The sequence below is a fragment of the Thamnophis elegans genome, chromosome 7 (assembly GCF_009769535.1).
Source record: "Thamnophis elegans isolate rThaEle1 chromosome 7, rThaEle1.pri, whole genome shotgun sequence".
Lineage (NCBI taxonomy): Eukaryota > Metazoa > Chordata > Lepidosauria > Squamata > Colubridae > Thamnophis > Thamnophis elegans.
In genome coordinates, this window is record NC_045547.1 from 80437085 (window position 1) to 80461250 (window position 24166).

Below are 24166 nucleotides of genomic sequence, written 5' to 3' on the forward strand. Positions count from 1 at the left end.
GAGGTAACATGACTGGAGGAGGAATTCTGGGAGTTGAAGTCCACAGGTCTTAAAGCTGTCAGCACTTTTTGCAATGGGTTTGGCTTATGGTTTTAAGGTTTAAAGCTTATTGCCTGTTTGCAGGTTGGGGTTAGGGTTAAGGATAATTGTATTTAGGGGGAGGGTTTAATGATCTAATGTTTGTGTTTATGAATGTGGTTTTAGCTACAGTGCACTGTATCGTTATAAATGACACGTTATTGTTCTTTCTTGCAGAAAAATGTCAAAGCCAAAAAGGCAGGCATCTACAATCTCTTTCAAGCTGGAAGTCTTGAAACATGCCGAGGAGCATGGAAACAGAGCGGCAGAGAAACATTTTGGACCACCTCCAACTGAAAAGACGATAAGAGAGTGGAAGGAACAGGTGGATAAGCTGCAAAAGGTAAAAGATAAAAAGCGAGCACAACTTTCGTGGGCTTTCCTGCAAAGTGGCCACAGTTAGAGGAGGAAATGAGAAAACTGGATCCCAGGTCACCGGATCAGTGGCTTCGCAGTCGCCGCAAAAATGGTGATGTGTGAAGCCCAAATGCATTGCTACACGGAAAGGCATTTCAGGATTTTAGCAGAACAACCATCGTGGTGCTTCAGATTTATGAGGCGACGTGGCCTTGCTATGCGCACCAAAACTAGGATTGCGCAAAGAACGCCAAAAAGAGGATGAGGCTTAAGATTCTGTCTTTTCATGCTCTTGTGATGGATTCCAGGAGGAGAAACGATTTTGACATTGGCCGGATTGGGAATACGGATGAAACCCCGCTAACTTTTGATGTGCCCTCAAACAGGAGTGTTGATGTCAAAGGTGCCCAAAGCATAACTGTAGAAACCACAGGACACAAGAAGGCACATTACACAGTTGTGTTGCCCTGCTGTGCAGATGGCACCAATGTTAATATTTAAAAGGAAAACCTTCCCAAAAGAAGTGGTTGTTGTGCATGTCCATGAAAAAAGGATGGATGGCATGAAAGTATGGATTGAAACGTCCTGAAGGGCTTCTGAAAAATAACAGCTTTATTAGTGCTTGACCAGTTTAGAGCACATATTACTGACAACACTAAGAAAAGATTCAAAGAAGTGAAGGCCCCCATCTAGCTGTAATTCCTGGGGGTCTTCCCAATTGCAACCTCTTGATGTTTCCATCAACAAGCCATTCGAAGTTTACATGCAAGAAGAGTGGAACAACTGAATGGCTGCTGGAAAATCATGCTCTGAATTGATGAGGCCCACTATCACTCAAGTTTGTGAATGGGTGAAAAACCTCATGGAACTCAGTAAAGGATGAAACTGTTACACAATCCTTCAAAAAATGTGGCATTAGCAATGCCTTTGATGGGACTGAAGATGACATCGTTTATGAAGGTAGCGAAGAAGAAAGTGATTGTGAGCAACTGAGATTCCTAAATTCTGACCCCAGCGAGGATGAAGAGTTCTCCGGGTTTCCAGAAAATTAAAAGGAGTGCTTGAACCTTCAAGTCTCTCTTCTTTTGTTAATGACAGTGATGATGGTTCTTAATACTGCTGTTGACTTTACAGAATTGTAAAAAGTATACCTTGTTGTAAAAAGTATACATGGTTGTAAAAATTCTGCTATACTGGCATTTTAATAAATAATATATTACTACACTATTTGGTTCAGAATACTTTTTTCCTTGTTTTCCTCCTCTAAAATCTAGGTGTGTCTTATACTCTGGTGCGTCTTATACTCCGAAAAATATGGTATTTAAAAAATATTAAATATTTTAAAAATGTGATATACTGAAAGATTTAAGTGCTACATATAAATGACAGGAATAGAAATAAAGGTTTATTAGTTTGTGGAATGCCACAAGATTAGAAATATTTTCGGTAATAGATTTGTTGAACATTTAGGATGTGTTTCCTCCCCCTATTTCCTCTTGTATCCTTTGATAGTAATTACTTTACAAGAGTCTCTTGATTGCTTAAATAAGGCGAGACGGGTGGCTAGAGGAGAAAGGGTGCCTTTATATAATTTTTTTTTTTAGTGCCCGATGAATAGTTCTTTTATACATTTCCAGTTACTTTAAAAGCCATTTTTTATGCGTGTTTGTTTATTCGTCTGGCTTGCAGCCTATTTCGATTGTGAATGGCTTAAGTGGCCACCTTCCCAACTGTATTAAAAAAAAATTTGAGCTAAAAACAATACAGTATACATTAAGACGGGACTTGGTGGCTCAGTGGCTAAGACGCTGAGCTTGTCGATCAGAAAGGTCGTCAGCTTGGCGGTTCGAATCCCTAGCGCCGTGTAACGGAGTGAGTTCCCGTTACTTGTCCCAGCTTCTGCCAACCTAGCAGTTCGAAAGCACATTAAAAAATGCCAGTAGAAAAATAGGGACAAATTTGTTGGGAAGGTAACAGCGTTCCATGCGCCTTCGGCATTTAGTCATGCCGGTCACATGACTACAGAGACGTCTTCGGACAGCGCTGGCTCTTCAGCTTTGAAACGGAGATGAGCACCACCCCCTAGAGTCAGGAACGACTAGCACATATGTGCAAGGGGAACATTTACCTTTATACATTAAGAAATAGTAACATAATGCAGGGTACATATAGACTTAGAATAATCATCAAACCTCAGTGCAAGGCAGTTTGGTCTGGTTTTTAAGACACCAGGCTAGAAACCAAGGAACTGTGAGTTCTAATCCTGCCTTAGGCATGACAATGGCTGGGTGACTGACATACAAATAAATAAAATAAATAAAATGTTTTAAAAAACCCAGAGGTTACAAGTTCATAGCATTTCAACCCCTGAAGACTTGGTTGATTTAGTGATTGTTCCAAGTTAAAACAGCATTAAAAAGTGACACATGATTGTTTTTTTTAACTCTCAAGACAGTTAACGATGATTTACATTCGGGTGCTTGACAACTGTCTCACTTTTATGACGGTTGCAGTGTCCTGTCAAAGTTAGCGAGGGAGCCAGTTTCCCCTAACAACCATGTTACTAACTTAACAAGTGCAGCGATGCACTTAACAACCGTGGCAAGAAAAGTCGTAAAATGGGGGCAAGATTCACCGAACAGATTTCTCACTTAGCGACAGAAATTTGGGGCTCAACTGCAGCCATAAGTTGAGGACTACTCTTCTGTGGGTGGGAAAAATATATTTATACAAATAACTCTCAACTTTTGCAGTTTGTTTAATGACCATTCAAAGTTGCAACAGCACTGAAAAAAGTGACGCGTGTCACACTTAACCGTTGCAGCATCCCCATGGTCATGCGATCAACATTCAGATGCTTGGCAACTGACTCGTAGTTATGACGTCCGCATGCCCCAAAGTCCTGTGATCCCCTTTTGCGACCTTCTGACAAGCAAAGTCAATGGGGAAGCCAGATTCACTTAACAACCGGGTGGCTGACTTAACCCCCGCCACGATTCACTTACCGAAAGTGGCAGGGAAGGTCGTAACGTGTGGGGCAAAACTCATTTCACAAACGTCTCGCTTAGCAACACAAATTTGGAGCTCCGATGTGGCTCGTAAGTCGAGGACCACCTGTATATACACACTCACGTTTGAATGCACACCAATGTTTGTATGTCTTACGGTTTATTTTAATGTGTTGGATGCCACCCATAAAACAGGAATTCTTGGAGAGAGAGAAAAAATATGCTTGCAAAATGAACATGCAGAGTTTTATTCAAATCTCCTTTCAACAAACTGTCTCCTTTTTGTTTATTTGTTTGTTTGTTTGTTACAGTGCAGGGTGCGGGAGGACCGGGGCCATCTGTGCGATAGATTACACATGGAATTTGTTGAAAGCCGAGGTAAGGAGGATTTAGAGCAGTCAGCATGCTGGGAAAACTAGGCCATCTTATGCAAGTGATTAGAGCTTTATGGAAGAATAATCAAGTTTTGTACGGCAAAACTTCGGAAATGATTTGCAGAAAAAGGCAGAACGGCTTAACTGCTGTCAGGGAAAAAGGAAAGGCCATTTAAATTGTTCGAAGCATGCATCGTTGCAGCCGAGAGAGAAAAAAATAAACTAAGCCATTTGTAAACGATAGGGGATGTGGTGGCTCAATGACTAAGACACTGAGCTTGTCGATCAGAAAGGTTGGCAGTTCGGCTGTTTGAATCCCTAGCGCCGGGTAACGGAGTGAGCTCCCGTGACTTGTCCCAGCTTCTGCCAACGTAGCATTTCGAAAGCACGTAAAAAAATGCAAGTAGCAAAATAGGAACCATCTTTGGTGGGAAGGGAACAGCGTTCCGTGCGCCTTCGGCGTTGAGTCATGCCGACCACATGAGAACAACTTCGGACAGCATTGGCTCTTCGGCTTTGAAACGGAGATGAGCACCGCCCCCTAGATTCAGGAACGAATAGCACAAATGTGCGAGGGGAACCTTTACCTTAAATGCCCAATAGAACATTTGACATGTGAGTTTCTTCCGTGCGAAAACAAACAAACGTCATTGCTCGTGTTCTGTTGCAGAAAATTCCAGAGGAATTCAACGTGTTTAATTTAATACAAGAAATGAGGACCCAGAGGCATTCTGCAGTACAGACTAAGGTAATCTTGTCTTCGGGAACCTAAATGTGACATGATGGTTCTTGGGGGAACAGCCTCTTTTTCGAACGATCTAAGCTCACCCTTGTCTTTTTATCACTCGCGCGCACAGGAGCAGTACGAGCTTGTTCACCGGGCCATCGCGCAGTTATTCGAGAAACAGTTGCAAAAATACGAGAGCTCTGCAGCGTGGAAAATTGCAGATGGATTGGTAACGTGGCTTGACTCACAGTTTTTTTATTTTATTTTAAATGCTTTGAAACCCGTGACCCGTCAAAACCGCGGTCCACTAAAGCGCGCCCGATTAAAGCGCGTACCTGACGTCATCAGCAGCGCGACGAAAAAAATTAAAAATAAATTAAAATTAAAATAAAATTAAAGCAAGCCGATTCACATAAAGGTAAGGGTTAGGATTAGGGTTAGGGTTAGGTTAAGGGTTAGGGTTAGGTTTAGGGTTACGTTAAGCGTTAGGGTTAGGTTAAGGGTTAGCGTTAGGTTTAGCGTTAGGTTAAGGGTTAGGTTTAGGGTTAGGTTTAGGGTTAGGTTTAGGGTTAGGTTTGGGAGGGTTAGGGTAAGGTTTTCGCTTTAATTTTAAATTTACCGCTCACAGCGCGATGTTTTTGTCGCGCTGTGATGACGTCACGTATGCGCTTTCGTCGAGCGCGCTTTAGTCTACCGCGGTTTTGTGGTGGAACCTTTGAAACCGTGTCATTTCCATGAGTTGAGTTACCTTTGCTTTATTTAGCCTTGTTTGCCTTTCCTGGTGAGTGCTTCAATAAACTCCCAACTGCATTGGACCTAGTTAAACCACAATTTTGAGTCCTGCATAACGTTCCATTCATTTCTCTTTTATTTTTATTTTTTTGACATTTCTTATTAAAATTCTCCGCGTGGCTCTTTTGAAGTCAGCCGTCACTTCTGAGGCACCAAAGTTTTGTTACTGACAAAGCCAAACAGAGGTGGTATTCAGCCGGTTCAGGCAAACTGGTAGTGGCCGATTTAATCATGTTTTTTAAGACGCGCACCTGTGTGCAAGGAGAGTGCGTGCGTGGAAGGCCACGCACACGTGCGGAAGGTGCGCTCACTCGCGAAGCAAGCGTGCGCGCGTGGGGCGAACCGGTGGTAAACTTATGTGAAACCCACCTTTGGAGCCCATGCTAAATTATACCCAGTCATTTAGATCAGGGGAAACTTTTAAGACTTGTGGACTTCAACTCCCAGAATTCCCCAGCCTGGAATTCTGGGAGTTGAAGTCCACAAGTCTTAAAGTGACCATGTTTGGAGAGGTTTGATTTAGATCACCCAACAACCTACTTAATTTACCATATTTTTCGGAGTATAAGACGCACCTTTTTCCCTCAAAAAAGAGGCTGAAAATCTGGGTGCGTCTTATACACTGAATACAGCATTTTTTTGCCTCCTGAAACCCCGCCCCCTTCACCAAAATGGCCGTGCAGAGCCTCTAGGAAGCTTATAGAGTGCTCATGGGGGCTGGGGAGGGCAGAAATTAGCAAAAAACAGCTTGTGTTTTGCTCAATTTTAGCCCCCCCCCCCGAGCCCCCAGGAGCACTCTAAGCTTTCTAAAGGCTATCCATGCCCTTTTTAAAACAAAAAACGGGCCAGTTTTCACAAAAAATGGGCCATTTTTTGCTCTCCCCCCCCTGACCCCCAGGAGCACTCTGCAAGCCCCCTAAAGGCTATTCATGGCTTTTTTTTTGAAAAACAACAACAACACAGGGCCGTTTTTGTGAAAAACGGGCCGTTTTTGGGAGGTTTGCAGAGTGCAAAAACTTTTTTTTTTTAAAAAAAATTGTCTCTTCAAAACCTTGGTGCGTCTTGAAAAATACGGTACTTATTTTTTCCCCGAAGGGGTGTTTACGTGATGTACTCATAGAAATTGGCCTGGATACTAAACACAGTCTTTTAATTTGTACTTTGTGTTGATTAGGTCAAAATGAAACCGGGTATAATTCTGCCATTGTTGCCTGGGTGCCAGTTTTCAATTTTTTTTTTTTTTTGACAAATTGCAAATCTTTTCCCATCCAGAGCAAAGTTCAAAACACACATATCGGGTATGCTGTAATTGTAGGGTATGTTCCTGTCTGTCTCGTTTTACCTGTCTTTGCTCAAATTTCTTGAAACGCATTTTATTTCCAGACGTCAAAGGACATTTTCAAAGGCAGTTGTGCCATATCCAGTTTCAGTGAGTAATTCGAGCAAGGCAACCACAGGCAGACAAAGCGTTCGTCTCTGCATTGACACAGTTTGACTCAGAGCGACCACATAAATGAGTTTTTGAAAAGCTCCTGAATTTCTCTAGTCTGAGACATCGACAGTGGAATTCCGAGGAAGGGCTCTTAGTCACAAGAGAAATATGTGGATGCCATGCTGAGCCTTTGCACGGCGTTCTTTAATCTTAGGAAGTGTTTCCCCACCAAGTTCTTTTTAATATATATTATTTATGCATAGCAGTGTGTGAATAATGTGATACCTGGGTATCCTACATTTGAATGCAAATAGACATGGTATTATTACTCATAGTTACAGTGGGGCAAAGAAGTATTTAGTCAGCCACCAATTGTGCAAGTTCTCCCACTTAAAAAGATGAGAGAGGCCTGTAATTGACATCATAGGTAAACCTCCAGCTATGAGAGACAAAATGAGAAAACAAATCCAGACAATCCCATTGTCTGGATTTGGAAAGAGTTTTTTTTGCAAATATATTCTTTCAATCTTAGGAGTTTTAAAAACCCGGAGCAATTTTCACATGGCTGATATTTTTTCCCCGTAAAAATTTCTCTGTCTCGTCACGCTGCTCCTGCATCGTTAACTCATTTCTCTTCTGGGCAGCAAAATAACATATAACGTACATACAGGTGGTCCTTGGGTTACGACCTCGATGGAGCCCAACAAACAAGATGGTTGTTAAGTGAATCCTGCCCCCTATTTTACGACTTTTCCTGCCACGGCCGTTAAGCAAATCGCTGCAGTTATTAACTTAGCAAGATGGTTGTTAAGCAAATTTGACTTCACCGCAGACTTTTGATGATCGGCAGTTCGCCAAAGGGGGGGGGATCACGTTACACCCCCCCAAATGCTACAAACCATCATAAATATGAAGCACTTGCTAAGGGTCTGACTTTTGATCACACGACCACGGGGATAATGCAGTGGTCATAAGTGTGAAAAACACTGCTGTTGTAACTTGAAACGGTCACTAAACAAACAGTTGTAAGTCAAGGAGTAATTATACTCAGATTTTATTTTTAAGCAGCACAGTTGAGATGGGCAGCATAAAAAAATGAATGAATGAATGAGAGAAAGAATGAAGGAAGGAAAGGAAGGAAGGAAGGAAGAAAGATTAAATTTCCATAACATTTTGCATTCTCATTTTGCTTCTAGAACGTTAATTTAATTTCTGTTTGTGAGGGAGGCAGTTTAAAAGTTTGAATAAATAAATCCTTCCGGCTCTTTATTCCTTCGACAGAACGAAGTGAACACCGAGAACGCTGTCAGTTCTGGAGAGCTGGAGAAACAAGATTCCCCTCCCCCGAAGCCACCGCGGACTCGCAGGTACCCTTTTCAATCAACTCTTGGTAGATCGCTAGGGATCCGTTTGTGACGTGGCTACATTTCCGTTTGGGTCGCTGCATAAACGGAATTCAGCCGTCTTTCGCGCGATGAAAAGGAAGGAATTCTCCAGCAATTGTGTTGGGAAACTCCCAGGCACTTGGAGGACTCCAACAGAGGATTAAACTACCGTATTTTTTTGAGTATAAGATGCTTTGAAGTATAAGATGCTTTTGGAGAGGAAAACAAGGGGAGAAAATATGATTCTGCCTCCCAGCAATTTGCCTCCTTGCACCAAACAGCAAACAGTACACATGATATACACTGTTTGTGGTGTTAGATTTCAGACTATGCTTATAAAGATGCTGTTAAAATTGATGTGGCTTTTTGGAAGTTACATTATTCTCTGCTATTTGAAAAAAAAATACAATAGCACTGGGCCTCTTCAGATTAAGCAATTATTTTCAAAAGCTTCTTCATTTTGCTAAGCTGTTTGGAACAATAATAAAGCAGTCTAAAAATAAGACTATTAATCTGAACATTCTACAGCCATTTATAGTTATTGACTTAACATACTTGCAGCAAACAGCCTGATTAGCACAAGGAAAAAAAGTCTGCCTCTGCCTCCCAGCAACCTACCTCTGTGCAGCAAACAGCAAGTTTCACTTTCAATTTCAGCATGATCATCAGCTGTTTCAGGCTGCAGGGATTGCTGTAGCCCAGTGATGGCGAACCTATGGCACACTTGCCACAGGTGGCACGCGGAGCCATTTGTCAGGGCACAAGAGACGCTGCCCTGTTAGCTGGCTTTATAGGAGCCTGGGGAGCCTGGGGAGGGCAAAAAGAGTCCCCCCTTCCCCCCCACCCCCGGAGGCCCTCCGGAGGCTTCATGAGCTTCCCTGAAGCCTCTGGAGTGCAGAAAACCGGCCCTATGGGCAAACCGGAAGTTCGGGAACGGACTTCCGGTTTGCTCAGAGTGTCATTTTGACTGTTCCGAAGGCTTCAGGGAAGCCTCCTGGAGGTCCCTGAAGCCTTCAGTGAGCTCAAAACAACCCTCCAAGCAAACCGGAAGTCACTTCTGGTTTGCTCGGAGGGTCATTTTAACTGTTCTGGAAGCTTCACAGAAGCCTCCTGAAGGTCCCTGAAGCCCATTTTCCCTGTTTACTGCAAGGAGGTAAATTGCTGGGAGGCAGAGGCCAAAGAGTGGGGGGCGGTGAGTGGGTGGGGCTACATTTAATGTATAAGACGCACCCAAATTTTCACCCTCTTTTAGTCGGGGGGAAGGTATGTCTTATACTCCAAAAAATACGGCAGATTCCTCGTGCAGCCACAAATGATTTCGGATTGATCCATTCCTCCCCACCCATCCACCCAAGCTCCATAGCGCCTTACCGATCTGTTCCCAAGAGATGCCAAACAGTGCGAGGAGATTCCTGTACAGGTAAATCCTCGTCTTACGACCACAACGGAGCCCCACATTTCCTTGGCTAAATGAAGCGGTCGTTTAGTGAATGTTTTGCTCCATTCTACGACCTCTTTATAGCAGAGGCCATCCAGACTGGAAATGTGGCCTGGGAGGGCCGCACCCAGCTCTTCCAAGCTCCATTTTCGCTAGCAGAGGCACGGCGGGCTGGTCCTTCGCGGTTTCCACAGCTGCCCCGTGAGCCAGAATTAAGCATCCGCCCCCTCGGGCCTTGGGTTTGACACCCCTGTTCTAACTTAACCACTGCGGCGACTCGCTTTACAACTGTGGCAAGCAGAGTCGTAGAATTGGGCAACATTCCACTTTAACCAATGTTTCACGGTGCAACAGAAATGTTGGGCTTGGTTTTGGCCGTAAGGCAAGGACGACCTGCCTTAAATGATGACGATGACAATTTGCCTTGGGGTTGCTTCCAGTGCAGTCACCACAGTGTTCGGGGACGGCCCCTGCTGAGTACAGGGATGGCATGCTATTGCCACCACCTGGCACGGTATTTTCAACTTCTTAAGATGGCCACAAGACAGTGTTGCTTTCCTGCTGATCGTAAAACTAAAACTATCCGGAGGAAGTAAACGGATCGGTAATTCCCAGAGATAACATGATCCATCCTCCCCCCCCCCCCCACAGCATATTAAATATTGTCTTGGTCTTAATTCGGATTGAGCTTTGATTCAAATATTGAACATATGGATTCAGAATGGTGGACCAAATTCTCACCACTGCGCTGCCAGGAAGAAGGAGGAGAAAGGGAAGAAGAGGGAGGGGGGAAGAGCAATAGCACTTATATACCACTTTACAGTGCTTTCCAGCCCTCTCTAAGTTGTTTATAGAGCCATCCTCTTGCCCCCAACAATCTAGGTCCTCATTTTACCCACCTCGGAAGGACGAGTCAACCTTAAACCGTTCAGAATCAAACTGATGGCAGTCGGCAGAGTCAGCCTGCTATGCTTCGATCTAACCGCTGAGCCACCAAGGCTCTAATCTCTTATATCTCGTGTGTGTGTGTGCGTGTGTGTGTATCACAAATACTCACAACAGTCTTCTCACAATTGTCCCTAGCTGCCTTGTGGAGGGAGATGTGAAAGAGGAAATTTTGCAGGCCCCAGAGCCCCATCCGGTGCCCCCCATTCTAACCCCATCGCCTCCTTCGGCCTACCCGACCGTGACGACGGTGTGGCAAGACAGCGACCGATACCACCCCAAGCCTGTTTTGCACATGGTGTCTTCAGAGCACCCCACAGACCTCAACGAAAACTACGGTAAATCCAGGGAATATTCAGGGAAGCACGAATCCTCGGACCCCGCCGATAAAAAGCTGGAGCACAACTTGAGCTTCGAAATTAAGAAAGTGCCCCTGCAGGAAGGACCGCGCAGCTTCGACGGGAACCCTCTCCTGAGTCGGGGAAACGCACTTAAAATTAAAACGGGCCCGCCGGGTGCAGCGGAGATGGCCTCAAAACCGCAGGAGCGCGGCTCCGGAGATGCGCCGATGGAGACCGCCCAGAACTCTTGCAGCGAATGCAATCTGCAGCCGGTCACTCCAGTGGCAATATCCTCTCGGGAAGGACATCGGGGTCTTACTACAGATGCCCGGGAAAGGCCAGACTGCTTGCCCCTTAATAAAGAGAAGGGACACGCCATGTGGTCCTTAGAAGAGACTAAAAACGAGCATCCCTTCTCCGAGGAGGAGGAAGCGCCTTTACCCATTTTATGTCACGAAGTTAAAAATCTGTCCGTGGACTCGGATGCGCCAGGTCAAATGGACACCCCTCCCAGGGAGCTGGCAGGCCACTGCCACAGTGACACGCTGCCGGTTAGAGCGCCTCTGTGTTTCACCAACCCCCTGCACTCGGACGACTCTGACACGGAGGAAAGAAACTCTGAGGGGGACGTGGCACGTAGCACGTTGAATAGCGTCTCCGTGGCAAGCGCCACGGTTTCCGCAGCGACTAACACAGAAAACATTTCCACTAGAAAAGTGTTGCCGATGTCCATCGCGAGGCAGGATAATCCAGCCCTAATGCATTCCGAATCTGATAAAGGTAAGTTGTGCTAAATTGTATTCAAGTGAATTAAGAGGGGTGGGGGTCCTTGATGGTCTCTGATCTTGGGTGTTTTCCTGCAGATGTTTCATTACCCAACTAGGTAACATCCTCAGTGGTAGAAGAGAGGGAGATTTGCAGAGAGGAGGAGAAGAGGAGGAGGATTGTGGGGTCCTTGGTGCTCTCTGAGCTTGGTGGTTTTCTTGCAGACGTTTCATTACCCAACTAGGTAGCAATATCAGTGCTAGAAGGGAGTGGAGTTTTCTTTCTTTTTATACTACTGGCTTGCTCTTTCTGTGTCGCTGGAAGTATTCTTGGTGGTTCCTTGATTAGGCTGTTTACTCTTCGTTTGAATTGGTAGTTCCTTGATTGGGCTATTGTTTACTTCTTGATTATTGCCGTAGTGTTAATTTTGGTGTTAATCTCTGCTCATCTGGGTGCTGATTGCTGGCGAGGAGGTGTTTTGCTCTGTTTTATTTCCTTTTTGGCTTTTTGAGACAAATCAGCCATCAAAGCAAAACAACAAAATTAAATGCCATCTTCAGTGTACGTTATAACTATAAAAATAACACAACAAACACACATCCTTCACATTCTATACAATTGAATTGAAAACCCCTGATACTGCTGCACCATAGAGAGTATTTTAACTTACTGCATCTGTGTCTGGTTTGCCAACTGCACAGTGGTGGTTAGGACAGCGCTCCAGAGGGTTAACGTCATTGCCCGGAGGGTCATGGGTTGCCCTCTCCCCTCTTTGGAAGATCTTTAGAGCTCCCACTGTCTTAAGAAAGTTCAAAACATCCTTAAAGATCCATCTCATCCTGGGCACCTCTTTATTTTTTTGAACTATTACCATCTGGCAGACGGTACAGGACAATGAAAACAAGACTAATCCAGGTATCAACAATTTTAAACACTCAAAGAGCCACAAAGGTCCTAACTGGAAGCCCCGCATTCAATTCTGGAGCCAACCGGAAGTCTGGTTTCCCCCCCTAGAGTCTCCTCCTAGCGTGGCGTCCTTTTTCCTCTACCAGTCCTAACCAAAAGCCCTATCAATTGTGGGGTCAACCGGCCACCGGGAGCTGCAGCAGAGGGATGAAAGAGCCACACTCCAGAGCCGCAGGTTGCCGACCCCCAGTATAACCTCTGCTGGGCCCTTTTGACCAGTGCTGCAATGTGAGCGCCCCAGGTCAGCTCCTCTTTTAGGATAACACCCAGAAACATAATTTTTTTTAAAAAAAGCAGCTATTATAGGAGGCATCACACTAAAGTAAGAGCCGAGGTGGCGCAGTGGTTAAATGCAGCACTGCAGGCTACTTCAGCTGACTGCAGTTCTGCAGTTCGGCTGTTCAAATCTCACCGGCTCAGGGTTGACTCAGCCTTCCATCCTTCCGAGGTGGGTAAAATGAGGACCCGGATTGTTGTTGGGGGCAATATGCTGACTCTGTAAACCGCTTAGAGAGGGCTGAAAGCCCTATGAAGCGGTATATAAGTCTTAACTGCTATAAAGCATGGGTCCCCGCTACTGAGCTGTGGCCCCTTTGAAACCCAGAGCTTCCTGACGTTTTTTACTCAACTCAAAACTCCAGGTACAAATGATGATTTTTCTCTCCTCTTTCTTGCCAGAAAGAATGATGGAATTGCTTGTGCTTGCAAGTCCACAGGGTAAGCCCCCATCCCCTGCACTGGGAGCACCTGATTGGGGGGGTCAAATAGCAACCTGTTGTTGGGGAGGGGGAGACAACCAGGGATGGGCTTTAAAAATTTCAGCAATGGGTTCTCTGCCCAGTTGCTGGGTGGGCGTGGCCTAGTCAACCTCCTGCACCATGAAGGGGGGGGGGCATTTTTACCTTCCCCAGGCTCTGGAGGCTTTCATCGAACCTCTGAGAGGGCGAAAAGCTGCCTCTCCCATACTCGGGAAGCCTGTTTCTCTGCCCCCCCTCCTCGAGCCTCCGCACGGGCCCTACACTGACCTCACATCCAAAACGGGCTGCGTGGAGACTCCTGGGATGGAAGGGGTGGTGTGGGCAGGGCCAGCCAGGGGTTGGAGTTGGAGGTTCTCGGAACCGGCCATAACATTAGCTATGGATTCTTCCAAACCCAGGTGAACCTGTAGCAGCCCCCCCCCCTTCCCGGAACAACCCTTGTATATTCATTTGCAGGCAGTCCTCAACTTGTGGCCACAGTTGAGGCCCACATTGATGTTGTCAAGTGAGTTGGCTTTACATGAGTTTTCTCACCACATTCTGTTAAGGGGAATCCCCGCAGTTCTTCAATTAGTAACCCATTGCTTAAGCGAATCTGGTTTCCCTGTTGATTTTTCCTCATCAGAAGGTCGCAAAAGGGGATCGCCTGACATCCCCCCCCTCCCCGGGACACTGCTACCGTCATAAATGTGAGTCAGTGGTTCAAGCATCCGAACGTAAATCGGGTGACGCTGGGGATGCTGCTATTGTCGTAAAAGTGTTGAGAAAATGGTCATGAGTCTCTTTTTCCCCCCAGTAACCTTGTGACTTTGAACGGTCACTAAATGAACTGTCGTAAGTCGAGGACTGCCTGTGTTTAGGTTGCTGGACGGTTGCTTCTGTTCCGCAGATTCCCTGTGGAATCTCTGGAGGCTCCCTCCTGATCACCTGATGGAGCCTTTCCTTCCGCTACCGAGCTGGGAAAGTCGAATTAGAAATCGGAGCTCCGTGTCTGGTCTCCGCGGCTTCGTTCTGTTCTAAAATGCAAATTGTCGATATCTTATTGAGGTTCTTTTTTTAAATCAAGGTGTACTTTTGTTTTTACAAATAGATTTTTTTTTTTGAATTGTGTTTTAGTCACAGCTTTGCCAAAAAGCCCTGCTCTTCAACAGTCGGCCGAATGGAATTTGTTACAAGAACAGAATACTTCCGAACAACCAAAATGTACAGTAAGTACGGTAACACAGAGAAAGAATATGAATGAGATGCTTATAACGACCACTGGGAATATGCTGGTCTGTGTTTGTGTGTGTGTGTGTATAAATCATTGTTATTTGGCAGCTTCCTAAGGAGTCCCTTGATTTATGAATTCAGATCCAAGCTGTAGAACCGTAAGCGATGGAGTATTTTTTGTGGGTAATTACAGACAGCGGAGACCGTGCTTGGAGATGTCTTCTGTGGAATAATAAATAATTCCCCACTTGGTTCTTGCTTTGGAATCTCATGAATGGAATGGGGAGAATAGTCTGTCCTTCCTTGGTTGTGGAAACCTGTTGAAGAAGCCCCCTTAACTCTTTGAAGCACCCTTTAAAGCAGCGGTCACCAGCTGGTGGTCCGCGAGAAAGTTTTGGCGGTCCGCAGAAAAAATACTGGCATTTTTAAATATTGCACCAAATCAGGAGTCCTCAAACTATGCTCCATTGGGCTGGATACATACAATGAACATTTGTGTTGCTGCAGAGAGTCTCCCCCTTCGGGGTCTTTTTGTGTGGGTCGAGGTGGGCAGAAAGTCTGACTTGGGGTCTGCTTCAGCCTCCTGGTGAGGGTCTTTGGGCGAAGGCTGGAGGGAAGTGCCGCTGGTGGCGAAGAGCCGTAGGGCCTCGTTCCAGTGGGACTGGAACTGGCTGACCATCTCAGCCTGCTGAGCCTCCAGGGGCTGGTCCTTGGCCTTGCACTCCCGCAGGCCTTCCCTCTGCTTGGAAATCCTATGCTCGTAGTCCTCAGTGAGGTGCTTCTGCCGAGCCTCCTTCTCGGTCAGATCCAATTTGAACTGAGCTGTTTTGCCAACTCTTTCTCATGGTGGCTGCTTAGCTCCAACAACTGCTTCCTCTTGGGGCCCTAAGGAGCCCGGGCGGGCAGGCGAGGAGTGGCTGGGAGGGGAGGGGCAAGTAGAGGCCGGCCAGGCGCCTCTTGACGTGAGTGACATAAAGTTGGCCATGCCCACCCAGTCACATGACCACCTAGCCACACCCACCCAGCCAGTCATTAAGCAGATCATATTAGTGGTCTGCAGGATTTAAAATTCTGAATTTATTGGTCCCTGAGGCCCGAAAAGTTGGTGTCCCCTGCTTTAAAGTGTTTAAGGGTGAAAGGACAGGAGGACAGAGTTGAGTTAGCATCTTTAATTTAATTAATACTCTGGTTTCTCTTCAGATCGTATAAATCTTTTGCCTTTAAGCACCTTTAATTGAGTGATGACAGGATCAAATGTAGCTTTCATGTGGAGTTGTGTTGGGCTTCAATGTTGAATTAAGGTTGAGGAAGCAGCTTTCCAGATTTTTTGCCAATAACTGTGTCTGCACATCTCGGAGGAAACTGAGCAGGGATTGATGAGGTTACTGTCTTTAGAGCTGGTTCTCTTGAAATCTCTCTTCCAAATCAGAGTCATTAAGCCCAGCACATTCTGGCCATTAAAGCCCTTTGTTGCAGCCCTTTAATCTTAGACATTCGCCCTTCAGTTAACTCAACAAGGAGGGCAAGAATTTGTAATGGGTGCTTTATTTTATTCTAGCTTGTTTGCAGGTACTCTTTTAACTTGGGTTTGGTTCTTTTTGCAGATGTTTCATTATCCAACTAGGTAATATCAGCATGAGTGTGGGGTTTGCTCCCTGTTTAATGAATAGTAGGCAGGAGAAGCTAGAGAAACAGAGAGCAAATCCCACACTTATTTGCACAATAAGACTTATATAGTGCTTCACAGGCCTCTCTAAGCAGTTTACAGAGTCAGCCCATTGCCCCCAACAACCTGGGTCCTCATTTTACCCACCTCGGAAGGATGGAAGGCTGAGTCAACCTTGAGCCAGCCAGAAACAAGCTGCTGGCAGTTGGCAGAATTGCAACACTGCACCCTCAGGACTCTGTTACCTAGTTAGATAAGCAAACATCTGCAGATAACCCAGGTCAGAGAGCACTAGGAACTCTGTAGTTCAATGCCGAGGTGCAGAGATTCCGTTATTTTGGACCATATAATGCTTGTCATTCCGATTTGTGCCTTTAGCTCTCCCTTACGAAACCACAATTCTTATATGATTTTTTTATGTTAACAGGGAATGAAAATCACGGAGTCTTCACAGCCTGGTAAGCAACCTAAGAACTTACAGAACACTGTCGCTAATCAAGTTCAATTCAGACTGTTGTGGGTTGAGAATTGTGTAATTACCGAACTATATGAAGTCTCCCAGGCTCGGATTAACGGCTTTCACTCAGATTCCTTACTTCAGTGTTTCTCGACCTTGGCAACTTGAAGATGTCTGGACTTCAATTCCCAGAATTCCCCAGCCAGCGAATGCTGGCTGGGGAATTCTGGGAGTTGAAGTCCAGACATCTTCAAGTGACCAAGGTTGAGAAACACTGCTCTAGATACCTAGATATTAAATTCTAGAACATTCCAGCTATATCTGGAATGTTAGAGATCTACGAATCTAGATATTAAAATTCAGCTTTGAAAACTGCCCTTTCTTAATGCTTTTTCTTTTCTTGCAGATAACTCAGAGCTGGGAGACAAATCTCCAACGGATACAATACCTCAACCATCTCCCACCAGTCTAACTCCTAAAGGACAGCCCTTACCAGAGATTGCAATTGAGACTACAGATATTGGTAAAGTGCCGATTACTTATCTTACCTCAGTTTTAACCCCTGGCGAATGTAATGAAAAATAGCGTTAACCGTGTTTGTCTCTGTTACACAGTTTAAATTGTGCTTGTTTTCCCATTGGCCTCAAAAGTGGGAGATGTCTGATATCTAAGCCCTGTTTGCAGCACGACAGCTACATCGTGTTGGCCCCTCGGATTGTATCTTCTTGGGGGGATGGGGTCCAAATAAGCATAGCTACTAAATTTACAGATTTTTAGAAAAATATTTTTAGGCAGCATTTAAAGCAGGAATATTGTTGAGAAATCAGTTACTCCAAGGGGCAATACTTTTACGTTTTAGGTTTCCTAAAACGTAATAAAGTGAAATTAACCTGGATGTGATTTAGCAAGAAACAGAGTATTTGCTTAATTTTACACATCATTTTACCTTTTAGAAAGTCCTTCGTATTTTCCAAATAATAGTAAATGTACTTTTTTCTTAAGATTACCCTATTATATCATTTTTTAAGCTCCTCTTCCCTATAGACAGTGTGACAAAAATACTGATGTTCATATTTTTGTTGGATTTACTTAACTTTCCCATAGAGAAGCCACCCACGTAAGTTTCTAAGTGAACAGATGTGTTAGGTTATGTCGCTTCCGTTCCTTTTGGTCTTTTGGCAGTTAGGTAAGGTCTCCTACACCTCATATCATAGCTCTTTGAAAATTATACCCTGTCAGTTAGTAGCATGTGATAATTTGGCTACAATAGTGTGAAAATTTGTGAACGTTTAGTTCTCCTGTGCACTGCTTGGGGAATCCAAGCATGGGTTAACTTTGTCCATTAGCCTAGAGACTGAGTTACGTAATTGTTGACCACGCCTCCCCTGACTGGATAGTTCAGTTTTGTAACTCAGTCCAGCCTAAAGAGACGTAAAACAATTTGCTCTAGGACTATTAGACAAATTATCTCATTCTTCTGGATTCTTCACGACTTAATTGATTACTGGTTAAAAGCAACGAAGTGCGATTCTGTGCCTGTCTCTGGAGGGCAGCAGTTCGCTGTCAGCCTCACATTCTTTCGGCACGTCTGGCAGTTTCCCTAAGGCTCTAGTGGCCGGGGGAAATTCTCGCCATGGAAAGCTCGATAAACGCCTGACTTACCTTCGCGTGCGCTTGAGAGTAGGTTCGCCACTCTCCGTTCACTGTTGCCCACGGTTGGGAGTTGGTTTGCCGCTCTCGCGTCGATCAGGGAGGGCGTGACCCACTAACGCCAGCGTGGTCTGTCTCTCTGAGGTTTTTGCCGCCTTGCGCTGCCGCGCCACCTTTATTGCTGCCTTTACTGCCGCTGGGTAGGCGCCGCGAGTCTGGATTGCGGGAGGAACTGTGACCATTGGGACTGATTTAAATTTTGCGCTGGTCTTGATGGCGGTCGCCATTTTGAGAGCCGTTTAGCTTCTCACTGACGAGCGGCTGGAAGGGGCGTGTCTTGCGTTTTGCACCTGATTGCAACGGGTTTTTTCGCTATTTTTTCTGTCGGCATACGCAGTACCTCGCTTCAGCAGCCAGAGACAGCCTCGCTATTCTTAGCAGCACATTCTCTATATTTGACCGTGAGGTTGAGCCTTTCAATCCATCCTGTGGTTCAAATGGCAGATCATTCTATCTCCGGGGACAGTGCTGGGGCTTCTAATTCTCCCCCGCTCCCCTCCAACGCTACAGAGGCCAGCGCTAGGGCAGGCAGGGCCACCACCACCGCCTCTAGCCAGTGAGTTCACGCCTCCTGCGGCGCCAAATAGGGCCGCTAAGCACAAGGACAGAGCCAAGCCTTCAGCCAAAACCACTATGGTTGCAAGTAGGTCGCCTCCCACACTAGTCGCCCAAGGCCCTTCCCCCGTTTCTTCCTTAGGTCTGACTGGGGCCCACGGTTGGTCTACTGATCTCCCTTTAACTCAAGGGATGGCATCCGAGGAGGGGGAATTGGAGGCCCAATCTCCCCTCGGCCTTTCTGAAGCCAGTCCAGCCTCGGCCCAAGCGCGCTCGCACGCTAGGCCCACAGCTACCTTTACACCTATGGCTGCAGGACTCAGAACTATGGAAGGACCATTAGGCCTTCCCCCTGAGCTGCATAAAATAATCTCAGCTGCCATATCACAGGGTGTTGATGCAGTCCCCTTCTCGGATTCCCCAACCAGCACACAGGAGAACGACCATTGACTTACCTGAACGGTCCTTCTATGTGCGCTGCAAGGGGAATCCAAACCCGCCCTCGGCTTCGGCTGGTCCGGGCATTGACGTCAGACTTCGTTTCACTACTATGGCTATCTGCCTCTTGACTATTGACATTGGATCGATTACTTACCTCATTGGCCACCGCCTTCCATGACAATTGTTTCACCTCTTGGTTCGGCTGAGCCTTCGTACAAAACTGAACTATCCAGTCAGAGGAGGCGTGGTCAACAATTACATAACTCAGTCTCTAGGCTAATGGACAAAGTTAACCCATGCTTGGATTCCCCTCGCAGCGCACATGGAAGGACCATTCAGGTAAGTCAACGGTCGTTAAGCGTATATTGTTAGTGAGGTACATTCTTTAATGGATTTGTTCTCCTTTAGGGTTTGGTAGCCGCTGTGGAAAACCAAAAGGACCAAGAGACCCTCCTTCAGAATGGACATGATGCAAGAACCAATGGACACATATTAAATTATACTGGAAAATTCAAGTGCCACTGAACAAGATCCGTAGTATTCCAATGCTTTTATTTTTTTGGAACAATCGGTGTACATATAGCTACACAATGGTACACTTTTGTATACATCTACACAAATATTAAAGATTCAAAATGGTGGATTCTATACTTCAAACTTAACTTTTTGCTGGGGCCATCAATCTGCCTTATTACATTTAAAAAAAAGTATTACTTATGGTTTGTTACTTCAAGTATTATTGCCTTAATGTCTTTTAAACCTGTTAAAACACTTGTTTATAGACATGTTAATATGGTGAAACTTTTGACAAATTGAGTTTATGAAGAACTTTTTTTGCAAATGTTTGATTACCATGTACATTTTATTTTGTGTATGTGTATAGGGCAAGCCAGGTATATAATTTGATAAAGCTGCAATCGTAAAGTATTAACAGAAGGTGTAAGAAATCTCTGCATGAACTAAAGTTGTGTACCTTGTAAATTATTTGCCCTAATGTTTTAGAAAATAGTTTTTTTTAAAGAAAATGTTGGTGCACATTCAGAATTACAGAATAGCAGAGATGAAGATTGTAATACATTTTGTAAATTGTAAGCAAAAAGTTATTTTTATATTATATACTGTTTCAACTGTCAGTCCTAATTTGTCCTGGTTTTCATCTAGTCACTGATATTCCATAAGTGCCTTGAAAGACCAGATTTTTAGCATGAACAAGTTACCTATAGAGACTAGTGTTATCAACATATTTGAACTGTCAGTAAAAGAGAATATTTTAAAACCCTTTAAGTTTTCCTTTATATTGTATTTCAGTTTAAATTCTTAGAATTTTCAAAAGGAAAACCTTGGTAAGTACCATCAGGATTATTATGACTAATAATGCTAGTAAAATATTTTCCCTAAGACAGTTTTATGTAAACATTTAAAAGTACCAAAATTCTTACTGCATCATTCTTCCTCGACAAACTTCATTGGCAAATTCCCAAACTCCTATCAATTTGTTTCAGTTTATATTAGGGATTCTTCAAGAAATGAATTAATGCTCATTCATATATATTCTAGAAGAGGTAGCATTACTTTCTTGGGCTTAAATGTCCTTCCAGTTATAAAATATTTTTGTACCAAGTCCCTTCCCTGCCCCTCTTCGATTTGCATGCTAGTGATCGCACTCTAACAATAGCAATTCAAATGAAAGTACCTAGAGTTCTTACCCTTTTTCATTATAAGCCCAGGGCAATTTCTGAAGGCTGTTAATTCTCAGAAAATATAATAGTCAAGATTTCTAAAATTGTTACTTGGGTTAGCAAGCCATCCTTTCCCTTCACAAACATACGTTGAACTACCAAGTTCAAATTCTTTGGGAATATGTATAGTTCCTATATGATGACATTTTCATTTGACTTTTGGTCTGCTATAGTGTAACACATGCAGTTACTAACCTGATGATTCAAAACCAATTATTTTATTGAAATATCAGTAATGTGTATGCATATCTCTCTCTCAGCCTTGACAGAAAAGGCTATGTTGTGTAAGGAGAAAATGAGCAGAATTTATGCTTTTTATTAAGAGTGAAAGACTCCTGTAGAAATCAATAATGTGTTTTGGGCTTAGTCTTTTGCTGGTAGTGGAAGATTGGGTTCTATCAACTATAATTTCTAGAGCAGACTTTCTGCAAAGCTCAGTAAGCAGAATGGTTTTGCCACTGGAAGGACTGGCTTAAGCTGTTCTACATAAAGAAAGTTACCTGAATTTAAGTGTCCTAATACAGGGTGTGCAATTTTATGTGGCTGAAAGCCTGTATTTCAGAAAATCAAGGGGGTCCTTAAAATCAGCCTGGGAGGAAGATATATGCTATGACCAAACAATTAATTGAGGCTAATGTGCTTATTTTTTTTCTCCAGCAAAACCTGGTGGGAGATCATGGTTCCCTTTATGGCAATTTGCTGCTAAATTAGTGCAGTTGTTGCTTCCAGGGGGAAAAAAGGTATGGTGTAGGATCTTGATGTTTCTGTCCACCTATGGATGCAACTGAGGTTTCAGAAGATTGTTATGAGTTCTTAAAAACAAAGTCATTTCTTACTTGCCTCAGAAATATATTCTGGAAAAGCACAATACTATCACAAGAGTATAGTGCATCTGTCAGAGTAACATGCTAATTTTATTACCACTGCCCAAAGTCCTAGGAAAGGTAATTTAGTTTATCTTCTTCCTGAATTTTCCAAGTTGAATAAAAAAAAATATTGGGAATATATTTACAGTAGTGCTTAAAGGTTTGCAAACCCTTTTGAATTTCCATTATTTCTGTCTAAATATGACTTTAAATGTCATCTCTTTTCCTCATTATGTCCTAAAATTGGATAAAGAAAACCTAATTAAACAATGAAAACTCTTTTCCCCATTTGCCTTGAATGCCAAGATAATAATCTGAAAAACTATACAGTTGGTTTGCTAACTTTTTATATTGGCACTACAGCTCAGTTTGAAAATATGCACTAAGGTATCACGGACATTGTGTGTTTAGAACAATGTGCTTTTTCAAAAGCGCTGATAATAAAAATCTCTAGTTTTAATATTAAAATAACTTCCATATCTATGCCTTCTCATGAATTACAATGCTTATTCTAAAATGCTTCTATGTAATTCTTATTCTAAAATTATTCTAACACTTGAGTTTCAAAGATTACCTCAAAACCTTTTTAAACAAAACTTTTAAAGCATTCTGAGTTCAAATAGTTTCTGCAAGCGTAACAGAAATGTAAATTTAGCTAATACTCTTCTTACACTATTAAGATAACTAAAGAATGTCAAATTTAATCTTGCAACCAGGGCAAATTAAAAAACCGGAATAAGAGGAAATGAACAATCTAGATTGTGAAGATTGATTAAAATATTGAGCAGCTGCAGTACTTGCACTATTATATAAACACGACATCAGAAAGCTAATTATAGTTCTTTGGACGAATTTGTTACTGGACCATAAAGTTTATACATAGGATTTCCAGTCTTTAAATAAATAAATTGGGTACTTTCAAATTATGCCTTTGGAAATGTGTTGTTTTTGCAATCTGAAGGAAAGTGGTGGTTCAGTATTCATTGCTTGATGCTGTTGAAATTGTTAATATGATACAAATCCTAACATATTTCACCTCTAAGTGAAAATTTCATAATTCTATAAAGTTTTACAAAGTAATGCATTAACAAAAACTTGTATTATAGAATGCCAGATTCAGCCGACACATTTCCAAGAAATAGAGGAAATGTTCATGTAATATAGTCTTAATTCCCCAGGTAGGTCTCACTTTTCAGTTAATATATTTGTTCTGATAGTATTTTTTTCAAACCCTGTTAAGCTAGCTCTTCTGTTTACATAATACATTTCTATCAAGGTACAACGTCAACTTTATAGGGGGTTTTTGGTCCTTCAAAAATTTCAGCATATTTTCCACTTCAAACATTTAAAGAAGTCTTCTAAACCTCAACATTAGGGCTGCTACAATGACTTCAGCAGGTAAGATCCTATCTGAAAAACTCAGATACCATTAATTATCTACAGATCTCAAGGGACCCCTAGTTGGGTCATGATCTTATAAAGTAGTTAACATCTATGACTTAACTGTGGGAAGAAAAGCAAGAAGAGGAAGTAATAGAACAGGGTTGGAAGGGACGTAAGAGGTCTTCTAGTTCAACCCCCTGCTCGAGCAAGAGAGCCTATACCATTGTAGACACATGGTTCTCCAGTCTTTTTCTGAAAGCCTTTAGTGATGGCGCACCCACAACTTCTGAAGGCAAGCTATTCCATTGGTTGATTGTTCTCACCATTAGGAAATTTCTCCTTCGTTCTAGGTTGCTTCTCTTATTGGTTAATCCTTAACTTGGGCCTTCTACTGGGGTGATCAAGGAGAGATAAAGGTTAGGTCATGGTGTTGATATTCACAAACTTACTGTCACAGACAGAAGATATAAGGCCATGGGATCAGTGCTGGGATTCCAAATCTTTTCCTACCGGTTTTATGAGAGTCCGTGCACTTGCACTTCACATGCCTAATGCGTGCTTTGCGCGCACGCGCAGCGCATTCAAAGACCACCCTTGGTGTCAGCGCTGGTGAGCTGAGCTATTTTTTAGCCCAGCTGAGGTGTGGCAATTTGCTCTGCCGCGCGAATCAGCTGAGCTAAAAAAAGGGAATATAGGACAGGAAGGATGGGGGCCAACCAGAGTTGGTATTTGCCAGTTCTCTGAATTACTCAAAATTTCCGCTACCAATTC

At 43.7% G+C, this 24166-nt stretch overlaps 1 protein-coding gene across 4 annotated transcripts in view; it reads left to right on the forward strand.

The window, feature by feature from the left end:
• The window catches only part of PTPN12 (protein tyrosine phosphatase non-receptor type 12), a 60586-nt gene extending 36748 nt beyond the window's left edge, over positions 1-23838 (forward strand). For 2 of the 4 annotated variants that reach the window (XM_032222124.1, XM_032222128.1), the window contains 10 exons: positions 3755-3821; positions 4488-4565; positions 4675-4773; positions 8050-8135; positions 10675-11657; positions 13287-13325; positions 14483-14574; positions 16672-16702; positions 17108-17224; positions 19816-23838. In XM_032222124.1, coding sequence (XP_032078015.1) covers positions 3755-3821; positions 4488-4565; positions 4675-4773; positions 8050-8135; positions 10675-11657; positions 13287-13325; positions 14483-14574; positions 16672-16702; positions 17108-17224; positions 19816-19877 — 1654 coding nt within the window. In that variant the 3' untranslated portion in view covers positions 19878-23838. Of the gene's footprint in view, positions 1-3754; positions 3822-4487; positions 4566-4674; positions 4774-8049; positions 8136-10674; positions 11658-13286; positions 13326-14482; positions 14575-16671; positions 16703-17107; positions 17225-19815 lie in introns of those variants that run through there. The other 2 variants (XM_032222125.1, XM_032222127.1) reach the window with 2 other exon arrangements.
• The last annotated feature ends 328 nt before the right edge of the window (positions 23839-24166 follow it).